Consider the following 21,887-nt stretch of genomic DNA (forward strand, 5'->3'; position numbering starts at 1 on the left):
GTTGCAGTAGGCACTCCAAAGGCCCAAAGATATAGATATTACCCTACCATTACCCCAACTTCACACCTAAAGATGTGAATCCAGACAAGTATACAAATGATTCTAAGCTAGAAAACCTTTGAGAGATAAAGTACATGTGGAATTCAAAGGAAAAGCATATTCCTTCTGATTGGGAGAGACATTATGAAAAAAGACTGTACGCAGAAAGAGCCATGCGGGAAGAAGAAGAATTTAGAGGTAGAGATGGAGGCAGGGGAAGATATTCTAGGCATGAGAAAAACCTCAGCAACAGTCAAATGAGGGAAGCACAAGGAACATTTAGGAAACAGAGAAGATTCACTGTGGTTGAATCATAGGATCTTGGTAGATAGAAAGGTGAAATAGAAGGCTAAGAATAATGTATTAGGACTATGTTGCATGGGTATTAGGAGTAGCCTTAAGGACAGAATGTTCATATTTAATTTAGCAAATAGTGGGTAGACAATAAAAAACTTTGCAAAGGAAAGAGATGCTCTGAGCCATTTTACTGGAAGACTAATCTGGCTTCACACTGTGAACAGACTAAGAACAGGGACACTGGTAGTAATCCAATGGTAATCCAGAGATTTGAATTCCCAAATCTTAACATCTGCTGGATTATCCTCTGTTTTAGAAGGGTCTAAATTCAATGATGACAGTAAAAATAAAGAGATGAATGCATGAGAAATTTGGCCACTGCCTGGATATGAGTTGGTGGGGAGAGAAAGTAGTCCACAATCCCCAAATGAATAAACCATGATAATCTGGAAAAGGATAGAAGACCCTATTAAACTGGATCTGGAAAGAATTAACTTAGCAGCGATAATCATTTGCATAATTAAGAAGCTTATTATGTTGGCAGACCAACTAACCCTGAGTAAAAAAAATCCTAATTTCAAGCCTGACTGTAGTGTAATAATGGCAGTCCATGTGCAATGAATGAGACATTAAGCCCTTTCTTCTACTACCTCTTGGGCATACTCTAAATATGCAGTTGAGAAAAATTGCATGGGAAAATCCAGCAAAGTGAATTTGGGCCAATTTACTGTGTGAGTCACTCTACTCAGGTCTGATTCAGTCTTGTGTATCATTACAATACATTGGAATAGAAATTTGCTAGGTCACCTGAACAGAAATTATTCAATTATTGTTGAATGTATTAGTTAGAAAATATCGCCAAAAGTTAGAAGGTGAGAAAATAATGAATCTGTGCAGCATGATAAAGAAATCTGTGAACTTTTAGTGGTATGAAATATGTGATAGGACTTTAAGAATAATAAAATGTTTTTAACTGCTGAATCTGGGTGACAGGCACATAAGGGCTCATTATACTTTTGAATAAACTTGAAAATGGCAATAATAAAAAATAAAATCTATTGCTAATATATATATATATTTTTTTGGCATTTCTCAGCAAAATAAAAAAATGATAACAAGTAAATGTGAAAACTTTTTAAATTCCTTTACTTCATTGAGTATTTGGCTATTCTTCATCTTCTTCTATAAGTGCCTGTAAATAACTTTACTTCTTGAGTATATATCTTAGAAAACACATTGATTAAAGGCATTAGTATCTTTCCTTCCAATAGGACTTAGGCATTGATTTTTCTAGTACTTCTGTAAATATCCTTAATGAAAGATATGTGAACATGTAAGATTAGTATTATTATAATTACTGCATATATTATAATATATATTTATATTTTTTAAAGATTTATTTATTTATTCATGAGAGACACAGAGAGGGAAAGAGAGAGAGGCAGAAACGTAGGCAGAGGGAGAAGCAGGCTCCATGCAGGGAGCCGGACGTGGGACTCGATCCTGGGTCTCCAGGATCAGACCCTGGGCTTAAGGCGGCGCTAAACTGCTGAGCCACCAGGGCTGCCCATATTAATACATATAAATATAATAAATGCTAGCAGAAGATATCTAAATACATATATTCCATAAAGTCCTTTCCATCACATATATTTCATTTGATCATACTTAATGAATTAGGTTGTATCAATATACACTTTAGCCCTGATATGATCAGAGTTCCATATTTTATTTTTAAATAAGTTTTTCAGATTATTAAAGTAACATGTATTTATAGAGTATCTCTGGAAACATAGAACAGGTAATAGTGGTTGCCTTCAAGGAGGACATAGAATAAGCAGGACACTTTTCACTGCATTCCTTTTTGTATGTTTTGATTTTGAAACAAGTATATCTATGTTACTCAAAATTTTTTACTTTTTAGGGGCACCTAGGTGGCTCAGTAGTTGAGCATCTGCCTTTGGCTCAGGTCATGATTCTGGGGCCCTGGGATCAAGTCCTGCATCAGGCTCCTCTCAGGGAGCCTGCTTCTCCCTCTACCTACGTCTCTGCCTCTCTGTGTTTCTCATGAATAAATAAATAAAAATCTTAAAAAAAATGTTTTTGCTTTTTATATAAAAGTAGCATGCTGATTATAGACAAATTTAAAAACATGGAAAACAGTAAAGAAGAAAATAAAATTATCTACAAATCTTACTATCCAGGGATAGCCACTGTTGACTTTTTGATATATTTCAGTACCATCTCTTTGTTCTATATATATTTCTTTATTTAAGAAATGGAATGAAATATATACAAATTTGTTTCCTTGTCCTTTCACACATTATGTTGATATAAAATTAAATGCTAAGCAGGATAGCACATTGCATATATATGATCATATATACTAAATAACAAAGAAGATTTGAAAGTACATTTAATTAAATGGATATATATAAACTTATTGTTTGAATTCTTGAATAAGTTTAAAAATTAAAACCCAAAGAGTCTAGGATCAATATTTATTTGCTAGGTTTGCTATCAACCTCCTTTTTCTTCTTTCCACTTAAGGAAAGAAAAGGGGGTGAAAGCCCTCCCAGCACTTGTATGACATTGATAGGTAAGGACTTTGACCTATGAGAGCAAAGGTCCAAAGTTCAAACTGCAGAGAAAGTGCTATGAAAACTATGGGTGTTCAATAAGTATTGACCAATGGTAATGACAAAGAAGTAAGGTTATTATGTTTTGGAATAATGGAAAAATACAAAAGATAAGACAATGCTTCTTTGAGGGAATTACTGTGACAGAAGCATCATTAAGGGCTTCTTGGGTAGATGGCAACTGGACAGGACTATTACTATGGTTATAAGTAGACATGGAACTAGATAACATTATAACTAATTGACATTTAGACCATCTTCAAAATAAATACCTCCCATCTAGACCTAATAGATTGTGCATTGATCAGCAGTCAATAATGCTGTTAAAGTAATTGGGTTGTTTATACAGTGGTCTAGTAATTTAGTGCCCATAGAAAGACCCAGTGGATTACTTTGAATGTTGCGGTGAAACCCAATTTTGATAACCAAAGAAAAAGATGAACAATGCCAAATATAAAAGAGGGGGAAAGTGTTAACAATTTGACTTCAGTGTTAACATATTTATTCTAGGAGAGTAAAATTTCAGCTGACTAAGGTGAAATGCTAGCACAACAGATTACTCACCACTTTTCTTCTCTCTAGCATTCACTGGGTTTTGAGACAAGAGAGCAAGAGAGAGAATAGTATGAATGTAATATGAATGTATATAGAGGCAGATTAAGAGAGACTTGAATTCCCAAATCTTAACATCTGGTGGATTATCCTCTGTTTTAGATTGTTTAGAATTGCTTCAGGGCAGCCCAGGTGGCTCAGCGGTTTAGCGCCTGCCTTCAGCCCGGGGTGTTATCCTGGAGACCCAGGATCGAGTCCCATGTCAGGCTCCCTGCATGGAGCCTGCTTCTCCCTCTGCCTGTGTTTCTTCCTCTCTGTGTGTGTGTGTCTCTCATGAATAAATAAATAAAATCTTAAAAAAAAAAAAAAAAAAGAATTGCTTCATAATTTTAAGAGTACCTAAATTATGGCATCTTCCATCCATGGCCTGCTGCTTCCATAGGAGACTGAAGTTATTCCAAGGTTATCTATCTGCTTGAAATAAGTTCCTTTCAATATCAAACTCTTTCTTCTTGGACTCTTATCTTTCTGGCAGGGAGTGAACACTTTCTTATGTGTCTAAGTCACTAGTGTTCTATTTAAATCCTTATATGTTAGATGTAAAAGTGAAATCATATCCCTGGACTGCATTTACTTGCTATAATCTATTCTATACAAAGTAACCTGCTCAATTTCCACCAAGTTAAATCTAAACCCAAAGACAGTTGAGAATCAAAATAAGCAGTTGAGTGGCTATCTGGAATTTTGTTGCTCGAAAACATATCCTCCATATTAAACTCCAGATTCAAACTCATAATAATAAGTTCATACTATGAGATACAGGCAAGAATTGAGACTGACTATGGGATCATCTCAGAGTCACTCTGGGGCATATACTCAGTGACTAGTCCTACCTACCACCACTACATTCTTTTTATCACCTTAAGACCCTTTTTTGCCAAAGAGGTATAATAACATTCATGTAAAATGTGTTAAGCGAATATATGATGCAATTCTATAGCCTTAGAATGTAGAAATTACGTTTTTGTTTCCTCCATTGCACTATATTTGTTTAAAATGAAGGTCCAGAGTATTAATGATTTATATCACGTATGAATACCAACACCCAAAGCAGAAATTGGGTTTTAGAATTTGTATGCTATCATTAAAATAAGAGCAAAAAAAAAATCTACACACTTGATCATATTAATTCCAAACACAAAAGGAAAGCATCATACCTGCAGAATATATTGTGTAAGGTCAACTGCTTCTTTCTTTTCATGAACAAGTAGCGTTTCTTTGTCTTTTACAGTAACAATATTAATTTCTCCACGACGTACCTCCCTCATGCCCAAAGGGCGTTTTCGAACACAAACTCTAATTTTCTCCATCTCAGTCCAAGGATTCTCTTTCTCTGAGGTGTTCTGTCTGATATATATTTAGAAGTGGGCTTTAATTAATAATAGGATAAGGCTACTTAAGAGGTCAAAGTATCAGTATATTTTGTTATTTTATATACACATTACACCTAACTTATATACACATCTTACATATATAAAAAGCTTTCTCAGTGTCAACACTTTAATCTGTAACTTATACATATTAGGTGTATAGAAAGTTCTTTTACTAACTAAATCCTCCCGATTACTTCTATCTCTATCCCTAATCCACTCCATCCTCTGTCCTGCCAACAACAAACAAAAAAACTCTAAAACCCTAAGAGTTGCTCTAGCTCTAAGACATATGTTTGGCTTCCAGATGTGGTCTTCCAAAAACTTCTATATGTCTTTCTATATATCCCCCCAAATCAGGCTGGTTAATCCTCAAAATCAAACACAGTTATGTTTTGATCACCCCTCCAAGGCCTTTAAAATACCTAAAACCTGTATCTATTGCTTTTTCTCAATCCAATTATTCTTATACATTTACTGTTTTCTTGATCATTCAATCTAATTTCTTTTTTTATCCTACCTGGGATCACCTTGATCCTTGAATACCTTGAACTAGGTGGTAGGTTTCTTTTTTTTTTTTTTTTTATTTATTTATGATAGGCACACAGTGAGAGAGAGAGGCAGAGACACAGGCAGAGGGAGAAGCAGGCTCCATGCACCGGGAGCCCGACGTGGGATTCGATCCTGGGTCTCCAGGATCGCGCCCTGGGCCGAAGGCAGGCGCTAAACCGCTGCGCCACCCAGGGATCCCTAGGTGGTAGGTTTCAATGTACTTTTTCTCTGTTCCTCCTGGTATACTCTGCCCTCCCTTTGTCTTGCTCTCTCAGTTCCTCTTTTTATTCACCTGATATGTATTTGTTAGAACACAATCCTGTATTTCTTCTTCCTGGGACAATTTTACAACTGGTGCTGCCCACCACTATCAGCCTTCTATTCAGACGCATGTCTTCTCTGGCTCTGACTTCAATGAACTTAACAATCTTAACAGCTAGAATATTTGATGAAATATTCCTTGAGCTAGGGATACAAAATTCACCAGGTTTACTTACTGAGTCTAACGGGGCTATATACACTTATCTCTAACAACTGACCGTTTACCTATATAGAAATTCCTCTTAACCTAGTAACAAGAAAATAGGATTCTTGAAAGTAGTTTACCAGATCAATGCCTTTGGTCCATATACTAAGATTGCCTTAGCAAGACAAATTAGTCCCTTCCTTTTACACTTTAGAATTTGATTAATAGCCCCTAAAAAGCCTTTTATAATAGATTTTACACAGGATATTTCACTATATAATTGTTTCATATCAATTTCGATTTTCTGAGCCCTCCAACTGGCTGGAAAATTACTTTTTGCCAGGATTTTACTTAAATTAGTAAAAAGGAGTGAATAAAATTTCTATAGTGCATAAAGGACTACACCAGGCTTTTAAAGCATTTAAGGGAGGGAGGGGCAATGAGAGAGGGAAAGAGAGACTCTGAAGCAGGCTCCACACCCAGTGTGGAGCCCAACTCAGAGCTCAATCTCATAACCCTGAGATCATGACCTGAACTGAAATGAAAAGTCAGACGCTTAATTGAGCGACCCAGCCTGCTTTTCCCTCTGCCTGTGTCTCTGCCTCTTTCTGTCTCTGTGTCTCTCATGAACCAAAACACAGCAGACTTTTAAAAATGTACCATTTTGGGGATCCCTGGTGGCGAAGCGGTTTAGCACCTGCCTTTGGCCCAGGGCACAATCCTGGAGACCCGGGATCGAATCCCACATCAGGCTCCCGGTGCATGGAGCCTGCTTCTCCCTCTGCCTATGTCTCTGCCTCTCTCTCTCTGTGACTATCATAAATAAATAAAAAATTAAAAAAAAAAAATAAAATAAATAAAAATGTACCATTTTGAGGTTAAGTGTGGCAAAATCTTGACAATCATTAAAAGTAGATGATGGGCAGGTAGGGGATTCATTGTTCTATTCTCCCTTCTTCTGCATATGTTTGATTTTTTTAATAACAAAAAAAAATGTTTTAAGATTTTATTTTTTCATGAGATACAGAGAGAGAAGCAGAGACACAGGCAGTGGGAGAAGCAGGCTCGCTGCTGGGACTCTATCCCAAGACCCTGGGATCACGCCCTGAGCCAAAGGCAGATGCTCAACTATTGAGCCACCCAGGTGCCCCCCAAAACAAAAATTTAATGCATTATTTTAACAAGGGCCTGTGTCAAAATTTTTATTGGGAAGTATTAAAAACCTAATTGTATAAAGCCAATTAAATGGGATAGAAAAAGTCTTTTTCAAAATTGACTAAGGACTCTAGGATGGATCATGTGGTCAAAAAGACTACAGTTTTCAAGTTCAAGGGGCAAAAAGGAATGAATGTTCTGCTAAAAGGCTCTGTTTCTTTTTTAAAGATTGTATTTATTTATTGGAGAGAGAAAGAGAAAATGAGTGGGAGGGGGAGGGGCAGAGGGACTAGGAGACTCCTCCTTGAGCAGGGAACTTGATACAGGGCTCAATCCCAAGGACCCTGAGATCATGACCTGAGCCAGTCAGACACTTAAGCGACTGAGCCTCCCTGGTACCACTAGAAGGCTCTGGTTTTAATGCCCAACATTCCTTAGAAGAGATAAGCTGTATCTTCCTGACATGAAGAGTTAAGACAGCTGGAGTTAGATCTATTTAAGATCTCTAAATGCATTAGACTTTTATTAATTTATTTTGAGCTTACTTGATTTGAGGCATCCAAAGAGAATGCACTTTGGACAAGATGACATCCTAACAGTAAGCATTAAGTTGGTGAGGGAGTTTCTCAGGGTTCTAAAACCTTGACTGCTACTTAGAAACATCTGGGTAAGAATATGAGAATTATTGGGAGGAAATGTCCTTTCTAATCTCTATTTCCCTCACATAATAAAGAGTGAGAAGAGAGATAAAATAATGACATTAAAAGTAAGAAAGCTCAATGGAACAGCTTTCATTCTGGGTTTGTCATGTATAAACCTTGATAAGAGCACTTACCTCACCATATGGTTGTTTGTCATCCCACTCACTCCCCTTAAGAGTCTAAGAGCCTCCACATATCCTAATTATCTTTACAACTAGAATCAGACCTAGAAGAGGTGATACTTAATATGTGCCACATAAATGAAATAGCAGTATTTATTTAATTTTTTTTTAAATTTTTTTTAATTTTTTTTTTTTTATTTATGATAGGCACACAGTGAGAGAGAGAGGCAGAGACACAGGCAGAGGGAGAAACAGGCTCCATGCACCGGGAGCCCGACGTGGGATTCGATCCCGGGTCTCCAGGATCGCGCCCTGGGCCAAAGGCAGGCGCTAAACCGCTGCACCACCCAGGGATCCCGAAATAGCAGTATTTAAACTAAAATATTCATTCTGTCCAAATAAATAATGTAAAGTGGTATCTTTATTTATAAATAATTCCAGTTTAGATTTTTATGTGTTGTTCAATACAAGATTGTAATATTCAAGAAAATATCTCTTCTTTCACCAGAGCTAACTAATAGGACAGAAACAATCCTGACTTTGATAGTCATTGTCTAGAACTAGAACAATCTAGTTCTCTAACAATTAAAAGAAGAAAAGAGTACTATATACTCTATGCTCTGCTAAACCAAATAAAGTTTTCAGAAATACTATAAAATGCACTATGTATTTCAAATTACTAAAAGCACTTTTACCTGTAAAATTGAGTCTTTTATTTTTGGGGTGAATAAAAGAACTGGTTATGAGATCCTCTGAAAGCTTAGCCAATATAAGACCAGATGTAAATATATACCTTGTTTTAAAGTATAAATAATAGCCTTAAAAAAGAAAAGGAAAGAAAAGGAAATGTGGCTTAAGTATGTATTTTGTTTCAGGATGCCTGGGTGGTTCAGTTGGTTAAGTGTCTGCCTTTAGCTCAGGTCATGATGCCAGGGTCCTAGGATTGAGCACTGGGCTCCGTGCTCAGGAGGGAGCCTGCTTCTCCCTGCCGCTCCCCCTTTGCTGTGCTCTTTGTCAAATAAATAAAATCTTAAAAAAAAAAAAAAAAAAGAAGGTATTTTGTTTCTCCATAACTTGCCATGTATAACTTTTAAAATAACAAAACAACAAATGTGTTATTTTTAAAAGAACATGCTTTCTATTATACCAATTCTGGTATTAGAGATTATTCAATATTTCAGCTCCTAGGGACCTTAATTTCAACATTTAACTTAAAGCACTAAGTGAAAATAACTTATTGTCACCCTGAGTCTCAAAGTCTAAGCTACATTAAAATGTCTTAGTCTTCTGCAATCACCAAAATCATATGTTCTTGCAGGGCTGGAATAGAAAAAAGCACTCAAAATCAGGACCATATTTCAATGTGTGCAGGTAAACTAGTTGCATGAAAGAACTACTTAATTTGGGCAGCCTGGGTGGCTCAGCGAGCAGTTTAGCGCCGCCTTCAGCCCAGGGTCCAATGAGACCCGGGACTCAGTCCCATGTCGGGGTCCCTGCATGGAGCCTGCTTCTTCCTCTGCCTGTGTCTCTGCCTCTCTGTCTCTGTGTCTCTCATGAATAAATAAATAAAATCTTAAAAAAAAAAGAAAAAAGAAAAAAGAAAGAACTACTTAATTCAACTACATGCTCTTTGTTTTTAAGCTCTATATCTCCTGGTTGAAGTGCATTTGATAGCCTTAAAAAAAAAAAAACCCTGTGGAATACGCACATTTTTTCCATTGCAGAAGGCCAGTTAACTATTTTGCCTTCAAGGATGCATTATATGTATCATGTTACACTATAATAAATAATAGAAATAGGTCTGCTAACGGAATAATAGCAGACCCTGGCAAGTAGCAGCTGTTTGACATACATGAACAATATCATCTTTCTCCCATCTGGAAAGTCCCAATTCCTCATGAACTTCACCCCATCAAGGTACTGCTATTATTATTGCAGAAGCTGTTCACTGTAGTTTTCTGTAAATAAGGAGTGGGTGCTCTTAATCATGGAGGCTTGCCCTTGCCTGATGCTATCCTCTCCATCATACCCCCCAAAAAGATAAAAATGATTACCTGCTACAAGAACGAGGGATTCCATAGTTATACCCTGAAACATGAGAGATTCTTTGAATAATGGGAATATCATAATCCCCCAGGATTGGAGAAAAGTGATTTGATGAAAAGAGTGAAGTGTTAGTTTCTGTTTGCACATAGGAACCAGCAGCTGTAGCATTCAGAATTCTTGTTTTTGTATGGTAATGGGAATCATCCGGCAGTATGTGTTCCAGCACTTTTAGGTAACTAGACTTCTGTTCATTTACAGAAAAATCTGATAAACTGCACATTTCAAACCCATTGTTGTTGGTAGTTCTGTCTTTGTCGTCAGCAGGAGAATCAAAATGCAGTTGCCGACGAGGGCCAGATCTGGATTCCCAAGGCTTACTGCACAGGCGGTTTGTCTGAAGAGGATGCTCTGGGCTACCGACTTCTTTATCTTCTTCCTGCATAATTTTAATTATTTTGATAAGTTGGAAGAGACGTTTGCGGTCGTTCATGTCACGGACTCCCAATTTAGAGTAGTCTTTCATTGTAACGTTGGCTAATTCATCTATTTTTCGAAGGCCAAGAGCAGTAAAATGAGGATAATACTGTGCAAGTTCAGCTTCACAAAGACATTCATACAACCAGGATGTCATTTTTGTGAATGAGTTTCTATAAATTCTGAAAAGGAAAAAAAAAAAGCCATTTACCTGAAATAACGGTATATATAATTATTTTGTTAAAAAATTAAAATCACAAAACAAACATGCAGAAAAATTCATTCTAGCATGCCAAGTTTTCAAATACATTTTTCTTCTGAAATAATTAAACAGTACAGTGCATAGGGAAAGATGCTTAGATGCATTTGTAGTAATAGATGTAATTTGTTCATCTGCTTAATACAAATAGAACTTCAATTGTATACATACACAGGTACATGCACACACACACACAATGCAAGTTACTTACTTAATTCTAGGAAGTTCCTTCCAACCTTGCAATGTCTACTTAACACATGTCACAAACTACTGAAACCTTGTTCCCAACCACTGATTGTAGCAAGACTAATTTTAGATGTTCAAGTTAATGTCAAGGCATGTTGCACAACTGTTTCCTATGATTAATGAACAAAGGCTAAGAACTCTTTCAGAATGGAAAGCAGAATTAAATAGCAAACCACAGAACTGATATAACTCAGAGGAAATCACATTTGTATCTGCTGAGTACTGGCAAAAGTTAGTTGAATAAAGAGGTAAAAACATCATTAATTCAGAATCTAATTCAGGATCTCAGATCATTCTAAAAGGTAGGTGAAGGTAGGTGGTTGTAGATGTTAACTTGTACAGAATATGAATACAATAATTTTCCTAGGATAAATAAAATAAATAAGTAAATAACATAGGAAATGGTCAAAACTTTATATGGTTGTTGGAGCACCTGGCTGGCTCGGTCAGAAGAGTACGTGACTCTTGATCTTAGGGTCGTGAGTTTAAGCCCAATGTTGGATATAGAGATTACTAAAAACAAAAATAAGATTTTAGGGGCACCTGGGAGGCTCAGTCAGTTAAGCATCCAGCTCTTGATTTCTGCTCATCAGGATCCCAGGTTGTAAGCCCCACATTGAGCTCAGCACTCAGTGTCTGCTTGAGATTCTCTCTTTCTCCCCTTCTGTCAATCCTCCCCTTGCACTCTCCTCTCTCTAAAAATAAACAAAATCTAAAAAATAAATAAATAAAAATTTAAAAAAAGATTTCAAATGGTCAAATACTGTAATCCTCAAAAAATTTTAACACCAAGGTATTTAATCAAATACTAATAAATGATGTGTTAATAACACATAATCCTAGTCTATTACTGAAGTCAGGACCCCGAGGAATTCTCTACACCACTGTTAATCAAGTTCAAGTTTGTGAAAATATTAAAAACATTTTCTCAAAACTGTTTTAAAAGCTCAGTTTTCAAAATTCAGTTAGTTAATTCTCAGTAAAGATTTTTTCACTTTAATTTATATTTTGTCTTCATTCTAAGAGAAACAGAGTTGAAGGCCAGGTAATAAAGGTGATTAAAGTAACTTCTATAATTAACTTTGGAGGAAACACTACTTAGGGTGAGGAAAAGGCTACACATCCTAAACTCATCCATTTATGGAAGATTTGAGGGCGTGGGGGAAGGCCACAAATTCTTCGCATGTCCTTTCACATCAAGAGGCAGTGTCTTTTTCCTCCCATTGCATCTAGGTTGGCCTTGTGACTGTTTTGCCTAATAGAATGTGGTGGAGCAACACTCTGTGACTTTCTTGCCTTGGCCTCAAGAACCCTTGCAGCTTCTGCTGTTCTCTTGCAACTCTTCTACTACCATGTGAAGAAGTCCAGCCAACAGCCATCATTAAAGCCACATTTGTGAGAGAAGCCATCATACTATTTAGCCCCAGTGGCACCACCAAATGACTGCAGCCACATGAGTGACCCTTGGTGAGACCAGAATTACCTAGTTAGGCCTAGCCCAAATATGTGACTAATAGAACTGTGGGTAAATAAAATAGTAATTGTTTTAAACCACTTAATTTTGCAGTAGTTTACTACATAGCAGTAGATACTGCCAACACTGCTTCTATGCCTTCTTAAGTGTTGTATCTTTGCCTGAAATGTTCCCAATCCCCTCTGTCTCCTAAAATGAGTTATGCCCATTCTTTCAAAATAGCTCAAGAGCTCTCTGCCCCACCCTCTCATGAAGCCTTTCATTTCTCATCTTCTTCTACCATTTTACCACTAATCACCCTATGCAGTAGCCAAATCAGGCCACCAATCCCTTTACTACAGTTTCTTCTACTGAAATATCTGTCTTTCCTAAGAAAAGCCCTACTTATATTTTTCTTCTTTGAGGTATGCCCTAGGCAAAGGATTATTAGTATTTCCTCTGTACTTTAGTAATAATAACTAATACTGTTGAGCATTTATTACGTAGCAGGTACTATTCTTCTAAGTACTATTTGTTAACCTTCAAACAATTCTATGCAGTAGATACATGCACAATCTTCAGTAAGTTAGTAATTTAATATCTATGAAGCTCATTTTTCTCAACTGTTAAAGGGGAATGTAATAGTGACCACAGTTCCTAGGATTAGGATTCAATGAGAAAATACTTGTGAAACTTTCAGCATAATACCTGGTACATACTCAGTGCCCAATTATTACTACCATGGTTTGTTTGTTTACTACTATCTTTGCCTAGCACAGAAGCTAGAACAGAATAAGCCTTTGACATTTTGGTGTGTTTTAAGTTACTTCCAAGCAATTATATTTCCTACTTGGCTCAGCCTAACCCAGAACAGCAGGTTAGGTGCTATGCAGTTTTCTTAATTTCTACAGGTTGTACAAAATCCTGTATTTCACACACCCATTCCTTTGGAACATACCAAACTCTGATTACCATGACATCTACTGCATCCCTTTGTCAGTACCTGAAAGACTAATGTCTTCATCTTGCAATGCTTGGATATCCCATAATATCATGGGAGGGGAAGATGCTGGAGACAGCAGTAATCTGGATATGTAAATTAAAGCAGCCACTGTCATACATCTATAAAAATTGGGAGCATGCTGCCTTTCTGAGCCCTATACTTAACCCACTTTCTTTTGTTTTACTTTTTGTGTTTTCTTTTCTCAGTGCAAAAAGGCATTTTTATTAAAGCACAAGGATATGACCCATGGGTAGAAAGAGCTGCTCTTTTGTTCTAAAATTCGATATGCTAAAAAAATAAAAATAAAAAAAAATAAAATTCGATATGTGTTTAGTACACAATCCATTTTACAAGGGTCTAACATCCTCCTTCTGGGGTAAACATCAGAATCACCCTAGGAACTTAAAAGTATTAAGATATTGAGCTCCATCTCAGATACATAGAAAAATAAAAAACAAAACCAAAAAACTCCCCAGATGTTTTTTTTTTAAGATTTTATTTATTTATTCACAAGAGACACAGAGAGGAAGAGACATAGGCAGAAGGAGAAGCAGGCTCCATGCAGGGAGCCCATGTGGGATTCGATCCTGGATCCCAGGATCACGCCCCGAGCGAAAGGCAGATGCTCAACCTCTGAGCCACTCAGGCATCCCAAATTTCCCAGATATTAAGGGAGACAAGCAGAAGAACACTGAAAAAGTTCCCCAGGTGATTTAGTCCACTGAGCTTGATCTACCAAAATTACAAATGCAAATGCACTGACCCAGCAATTCCACTTCTAGGAACCTATCAGATAGATATTGTGGACAAGTACAAAATGACATAAGTAACAAAGTTATTCACTGCAGCACTTTATATACTAGCAAAGAATTAGTACAGACAGGGACTAGTTAAATGAATAACAGTAACCCATTAAATGGGATACTACGAAACAATTACAGAGAATAAATAAACTCTCAATATATTATTGAAGAAAAAGTAAATTCTCCAATATATTGAAGTGACTAAAGCAAGGTACAAAACAGTTTGTATGTTTGTAAAGGTTTGTAAAGGTACCATTCATTGAAGAGAAAGAAAACTATTTATAATAAATCTATATAGGGGGGATCCCTGGGTGGCGCAGCGGTTTGGCGCCTGCCTTTGGCCCAGGGCGTGATCCTGGAGACCCGAGATCGAATCCCACGTCGGGCTCCCGGTGCATGGAGCCTGCTTCTCCCTCTGCCTGTGTCTCTGCCTCTCTTTCTCTGTGTGACTATCATAAATAAATAAAAATTTAAAAAAAATAAAAAATAAAAAAAATAAATCTATATATTTGCTTATCAGGCATAAAGTGTCTCTGATAGGATGCACAATAAAGTAATAGTATTGGTCTGGGGGGGAGGGGAACTAGTTGGTAGAGGGCAAGCATGGGAAGGAGACTACTATATAGCAATAAATGTCAGTAGCTATTACCTTTCCTATTGTTATTTCTATTTCACTGCTGTCTTCTTCATCACCCAGAGCAGGACCTAGAACAGCTGTTTTTTAACTTTTGTAACTATGTGACTATATATTTTATTTTAAAAATATATCTCTAAATCCATCTACCTCGCTCCCTCCCTTCTCAAATTGACCTGAGAAAACTACTTGTTGCTAGTGTTCTTCCCTCTAGCTTTTTATTTTTTAATGCATTTTTACATTTTATATAACATTGTACTCATAACTATATTGCAATCTACTTTTTTAACATAAGCATTTTTTTCTTTCCTTCCTTCCTTCCTTCCTTCCTTCCTTCCTTCCTTCCTTCCTTCCTTCCTTCCTTCCTTCCTTCCTCTTTTCTTTTTTTTCTCCCTTTCCTTTCCTTTCTGATTTTATTTATTTATTCATGAAAGACACAGATAGAGGTAGAGACACGGGCAGAGGGAGAAGCAGGCTCCCTGTAGCGGATCCATTCCTGGACCCCAGGATCACGCCCTGAGTTGAAGGCACACACTCAACCACAGAGCCACCCAGGCGTACCAACATAAGCATTTTCATATGCTGTTTGTTATAGCCACTAAAAACAATTCACATAATTATAAATAATGTTTGACAAATATGAATTACCCCATGGAGATGTGATTTCTCTCTCCAAACTTCTATAGTGTTTCAATTGTAAAACCGATAGGGTACTTTTTACAGACTTATATATATATATTTTATTTATTGCCATTCTTGTTCTAGAGGTGATGTAAGGTGGCTCTGCCTTATACTATAGTGTGAATTCTTCAAGAGAAAAGCAATATGATCTTCTCAGTCTAGCTAGAATGGTGTGTACCAAGTATTGGTTGAATGAACACAATCTGCTTAGACAGTACAAAGAACAAAAAGTTCTACCATTTCTACTTTTTAACCAAGGCAACTACAGGATTACAACATTGCATGAAGCTTGCTTATGTGGTGGCTAAGGAGCCATTTTCTTGGATTCCTAACTCTCTACAAGTCCCATCACTCAAAGTAATGGGGACAACCTCAGAGCCCTTACAAACTAGAAGGGCTTGCTTGGTACACACCGTATCTTTAGCAATGTCACCTTGAACACTTCATATAGTTCAAAAAAACATTTCATGTAACAAGGCTAATCACATTATTTCGGCACATAGTGCAGTGATACTACTTTGACAATCTGATTAAACTAAAATTTATTGTTGTATTTTATGCCAAGAACTATGTTTAAGTCCTTCACATAAACTATTTTATTCAATCTGGCTAAACCAGATTTCCATTTTACTTTTATAAGATTTTATGTATGTATGTATGTATGTATGTATGTATTTGAGAGAGAGAGCAAGCAAGCAGGAGGAGAGCAAGCATGAGTGGGCGCAGGAGTGGCAGAGGGAGAGGCAGACTCCCTGCTGAATAGGGAGCCCAATGTGGGGCTTGATCCCAGACCCCTGAGATCATGATCTGAGCCAAAGACAGATGCTTAATCCACTGAGCCACCGAGGCACCCCACCGAGATTATTTTAAACATGTCAGTAGACTACTAAAGAGTTTGTTTAGTAGTAACTAATATAGGGATGCCTGGGTGGCTCAGTGGTTGAGCATCTGCCTTTGGCTCAGGGTGTGATCCTGAGGTCCAGGGATCGAGTCCCCCACTGGGGCTCCCTGTGAGGAGCCTGCTTCTCCCTCTGCCTATGTCTCTGTGTCTCTTATGAATAAATAAAATCTTTAAAAAGTATATTTTAAAAATATTTATCTTGGGCAGCCCTGGTGGCTCAGCGGTTTAGTGACACCTTCAGCGCAGGGTGTGATCCTGGAGTCCCGGGATTGAGTCCCACGTCAGGCTCCCGGCATGGAGCCTACTTCTCCCTCTGCCTGTGACTCTGCCTCTCTCTCTCTCTCTCTCTGATGAATAAATAAATAAAAATTTAAAAATAAACAAATAAATAAAATAAAAAATAAAAATATTTATCTTTAAATATGTGTATATTTTTATTGAGATATAACTGAAACACATTTTTAATATACAATATGTTTCAACATTTGTATATACTGCAAAATGACCAGAAGTCTACTTAACATCTGTCACCATATAGCTACCAGATTTTTTCTTATGACAAGAGCTTTTAAGATCTACTCTCTTAGAAACTTTCAAATATGCAACACAGTATTATGAGCTATAGTTGCCATGCTGCGCATTATACCCTATAACTTATAACTGAAAGTTTGTACTTCTCGACTCCTTTTACTCATTTTCGCCCACCCTCACAATTCCTACTTCTGGCAACCACCATTCTGGCCTCCATATCTAGGAGCTTACTTTTGTGGTTTCTTTGGGATTCCATATATAAGTGGGATCATACAGTATTTGTCTTTGACTTAGCATAATCCCCTCAAGGTCCATCCACACACATATATATTCTACTTCTTTATCCATTTACCCCTTGATGGACATTTAGGTTGTTTTCATATCATTAGTAAATAATGTTGCATATATCTTTTTGAGTTAGTGTATTTGTTTTCTTTGGATAATTCCCCAGAAGTGGTATTGCTGAGTCATATGGTAGTTCTATTTTTACTTTTTTTAATTATTAATTTATCTTAGAGGCAGGTGGAGGTAGGAGGGAGAAGCCAGGAGTGAGAGACAGAATCCTCAAGTAGACTCCCCGGGCTGAGCATGGAGCCCAACGTGGGGTCCAGTCCCAGGACCCCAAGATCATGACTTGAGCCAAAATCAAGAGCAGGCCACTCAACCAAGCCACCCTAGTCCCCAATTTTTATTTTTAAGGAATCTCTATAGCGGTTGTACTAATTAACATTCCCACCAGTAGTGTACAAGGACTAGTTTCTCACTAACCTCCTCTCTGGAATGTTATCTCCTGTCTTTGATAATAGCCATTCTAATAGGTGTGAGGTGATAGCTCAAAGTGTTTTGCTTTGTTTTGTTTTTTAAAGATTTTACTTATTTATTTATTCATGAGAGACACACACACACACACAGAGAGAGAGAGAGAGAGAGAGAGAGAGGGGCAAAGACACAGGCAGAGAGAGAAGCAGGCTCCATGCAGGGAGCCCGATGTGGGACTCGATCCCGGGACTCCAGGATCATCCCCCGGGGCTGAAGGTGGCGCTAAACCACTGAGCCACCCAGGCTGCCCTCAAAGTGGTTTTGATTTGCATTTTCCTGATGTGAGTGATGTTAAACATCTTTTCATGTGCCTGTTGGCCATCTATGTGCCTTTGAAAAAATGTTCAGATCCTCTGCTCCCCTTTTTCTCAGATTGTTTATTTTGCTATCGAGTTATGAGAGTTCTTTATATATTCTGGATATTAACCCTTTATCAGATATATGATTTGCATGGGACGCCTGGATGGCTCACTGGTTAGGTGTCTGCCTTCCAGCTCAGGGCATGATCCTGGAGTCCTGGGATCAAGTTCCACATTGGTCTCCCTGTGTGGAGCCTGCTTCTCCCTCTTACTATGTCTCAGCCTCTCTCTCTCTCTCTTTCTCTGTCTCTCATGAATAAATAAAATCTTAAAAAAAAAAAAAAAAAAAAACATGATTTGCAAATATTATCTCCAGTTCAGTAGGCTGCCTTTTCATTTTATTGGTGGTTTCCTTTGCTGTACAGAAGGTTTTAGTTTGATGTAGTCCTATGTGTTTATTTTTGCTTTTGTTGTTAAATCCGAAAAATCATTGCCAGAACTGACATCCAAGAGCTTAACATCTATGTGTTCTTTGACAAGTTTTATGGTTTGAGCTCCTACATTCAGTCCTTAATCCAAATTAACTCAAATTTAGTTAATTTCTGTGTATTTGCACATTGCTGTCCAGTTTTCCAAGAAAATATTTAAATTTAAACATGTATGGATGTATATATGTATATATTTAAAGATTTTTTTTTAATTCCAAAAAAAGATTTATTTTTTTTTAAGATTTTATTTATTGATTGATGAGACACACAGAGAGAGAAGCAGAGATACAGGCAGAGAGAGAGGCAGGCTCCATGCAGGAAGCCCAATGTGGGACTCCATCCCGGGATTCCAGGATCACGCTCTGGATGGAAGGCAGGTGCTAAATCGCTGAGCCACCCAGGGATCCCCAAAGATTTATTTTTAAATAATCTCCACACCCAATGGGGGCTTGAATTCACAACCCTGAGATCAAGAGTTGCATGCTCCACCAACTGAGCCAACAAGGAGCTCCTAAATATATATATGTTTTAAGATTTATTTATTTGAGAGAGGGAGAGAATGTGTATACAGGCACACATGCAAGGTGGGGGCAGGGGAGACAGAGGGAGGTGGAGACAGAATTGAAAGCAGACTCCCCACTGAGAATGGAGCCAGATGTGGGGCTTGATCCCACAACTCTGAGATCATAACCAGAGCCGAAATTAAGAGTCCAATGCTTAGCTGACTGAGCCATCCAGGCACCCTCTCAAAATATGTATTTTTAAAGATTTATTTGAGAGAGAGCGAGAGTGAGTGAACATGTGAGCAGGGGAAGGAGCAGAGGGTGAGAGACAAGCAGACTGAGTGCAGAGCTTGAGGCAGGGCTCAATCTCACAACCCTGAGATAATGAACTAAGCCAAAATCAACAGCCCAAAGCTCAACCGACTGAGCTACCCAGGCACCTTTAAACAAATATTTTTAAAATCCTTCTTTTTTTCCCCTTCTATTCCACTGACTTCTTGCATAAACCAAGTATGTTCCAAGTATGAGACATACTAAAACAAAACAAAACAAAACCATTGTTTATTTGAAATTCAATTTTAACTAGTATCCTGTTCTGTTTTGGCCTAATCTTGCAATCCTATATTAGAATAAAGTTCCACATTTCAGGCAAAAATACTTCATCGGTGTTACATGTGCTTTAAAATACATTACCATCACATCAGAATATATGCAAATATCTACTAGAATTGCAGCCAGATTCCTTCATTGTAAAGTTCTCTCATCAGCCAATTAATCCAATGGTTTCATCCAATGATGACTGCTACCTGCCTCAATTATTTCATGAGGGGTTGCAAAATGATTTCCTGAATATATCATTATTGGTGGAATTTTCCTGTAAAGAAAAACTTGTCAACAACTAGGGCTACTTGATTATCCAAAGCAGAGTTTGTACATGAAGACACGGATGGTATCTAAGGAGTTCCTTTAGGATTTGGGGGGAGTAGGGTGCTTTTAAAAAATTCACTATTAACTGTTTTTTTTTTTTTTTTAATATATATATTCCATGTGTTTCAATCAATTATCTTGACAGCTTCATTTTGTATATTTCCTGACCAAAGCCTAAAATTGGCTTTCCTCCAAGAAACACGAGTTTCGGGCAGCCCTGGTGGCCCAGCGGTTTAGCGCTGCCTTCAGCCCAGGGAGTGATCTTGGAGACCTGGGATCGAGTCCCACATCGGGCTCCCTGCATAGAGCCTGCTTCTCCCTCTGCCTGTGTCTCTGCCTCTCTCTCTCTGTCATGAATAAATACATAAAAATCTTAAAAAAAAAAAATACTAGTGTTTCTCTGTCTTAGAAGTAGCTGCCACTGTCCTACATCCAGCTAAAAATGATGCATTCCCTGCAAGTCTTAAGTACAAAGGGTCTGAGCACTAGGGAAAGAGGAGATCAAGAATAGCTCTATACAGCCACAGCTAATCCAGAATGGTCACTTCTTACTTCCTATTTGAGTTACTGAATATTCTCTCTAGGTCAGTTTTCAACATCAGTGTCAACTCCAATTAGTTTTCGCTTCTGGAAGTATTTATTAAGGATTTTGAGGATTTTAAACCATTAATAGAATACAGGATGGGAACTGGGGGAAGGGGTATTGTCAAGTCATTTCCATTTTGTTTCTTGTGCTATATATTGGAACTAAGAATTTACCACTAACACCTTTGTCATGTTGTGACTATAATGATGTAAACAGACTCCTGCAACATAAAGGTGATAGGATGCAGTAACTGCTAAAAAGCAAAACAATCACACAAACGGCATATAGAGTCAAAATTTTTAGTAAATTAAGTATTTCAAATATTTTGAGGAATTTGACCTTAAATGTCTTCTACTACTATTAGTTCATAAAATTTCAGATAAAAATGACAAATAGGTAAAGCAAGACTTAGAGATCAAGGCTAATGACTTAATTTTATTTAGTGCTTCAACATTCCTATTACATAAACTACAAAGTATATACAAATATTTATACAAATTCACAAGTACATATCTGTGCTTTCTCCCCTCCTATACACATGGTAAATAATCCAAATCTATTTTTTCTTATTAAGCCCTTATTAAAAGTTAGAATCCCATTTTTTGAGTGTATGTACACAATAGTTTACAATTCTATGAATTTTGAGAGTTGTATATACCTGTGAAACCACCACAAGTAGAATACAGAACATTTTCATTACTCTCAAAATGAGATTCCTCATGCCTTTTTGCATTCCATTCTTTTCTCCGCCCCTGGCCCTGGGCAACCACTGATCTGCTTTCTGTCACCATATATTGGATTGCATTTTTAAAAATTTTATATAAATGAAATTATACAATATAGTCTCTTTTGTATCTGGCTTCTTTCATTTAGCATAATGATTTTGAGATTTATCTGTGATATACATACCACTCCCTCATTTTACTCAAAAGGAGAAAGACTGGAATGAATCAGTGAGTGGCCCAAAGTAACATAGCTCAAGTAACAGTTCTAAGATTGGAACCTAAGTCTTCTCATGGCTAGTCCCATGTTCTTTCCACTATTCCATGCTGCCTCCTTCACAAGTAGTGGCAAAGACAACCACACTGCCATCCCCTTGTCACAAAAGACCTACCATCTATACCACTCAGCAGGAGAGCAGCCTCCTGCATCTGTCTGCAGCAGGAAATGGCTCACAGCTGTCACCACCAAGAAAATTCCCTGCAAATCAATGAAATCCAAATGGTGCCAGAAGGGCAGGGCGTGTGTGTGTGGGGGGGTGGGGGGGGGAGTGTTGTGTTT

At 37.5% G+C, this 21,887-nt stretch overlaps 1 protein-coding gene across 3 annotated transcripts in view; it reads right to left on the reverse strand.

The window, feature by feature from the left end:
* The window catches only part of KIF24 (kinesin family member 24), a 75,493-nt gene that overhangs the window by 37,340 nt on the left and 16,266 nt on the right, over positions 1–21,887 (reverse strand). For all 3 annotated transcript variants that reach the window (XR_013388027.1, XM_077912313.1, XM_077912311.1), the window contains exons 2-3: positions 10,008–10,655; positions 4,745–4,934 (exon numbers count right to left, since the gene is read on the reverse strand). Coding sequence is in view for 2 of the 3 variants with exons in the window: in XM_077912313.1 (XP_077768439.1) it covers positions 4,745–4,934; positions 10,008–10,630 (813 nt within the window). In the remaining variant the exon portion in view is untranslated. The remainder of the gene's footprint in view (positions 1–4,744; positions 4,935–10,007; positions 10,656–21,887) is intronic.

This window comes from Canis aureus, chromosome 10 (assembly GCF_053574225.1).
Source record: "Canis aureus isolate CA01 chromosome 10, VMU_Caureus_v.1.0, whole genome shotgun sequence".
Lineage (NCBI taxonomy): Eukaryota > Metazoa > Chordata > Mammalia > Carnivora > Canidae > Canis > Canis aureus.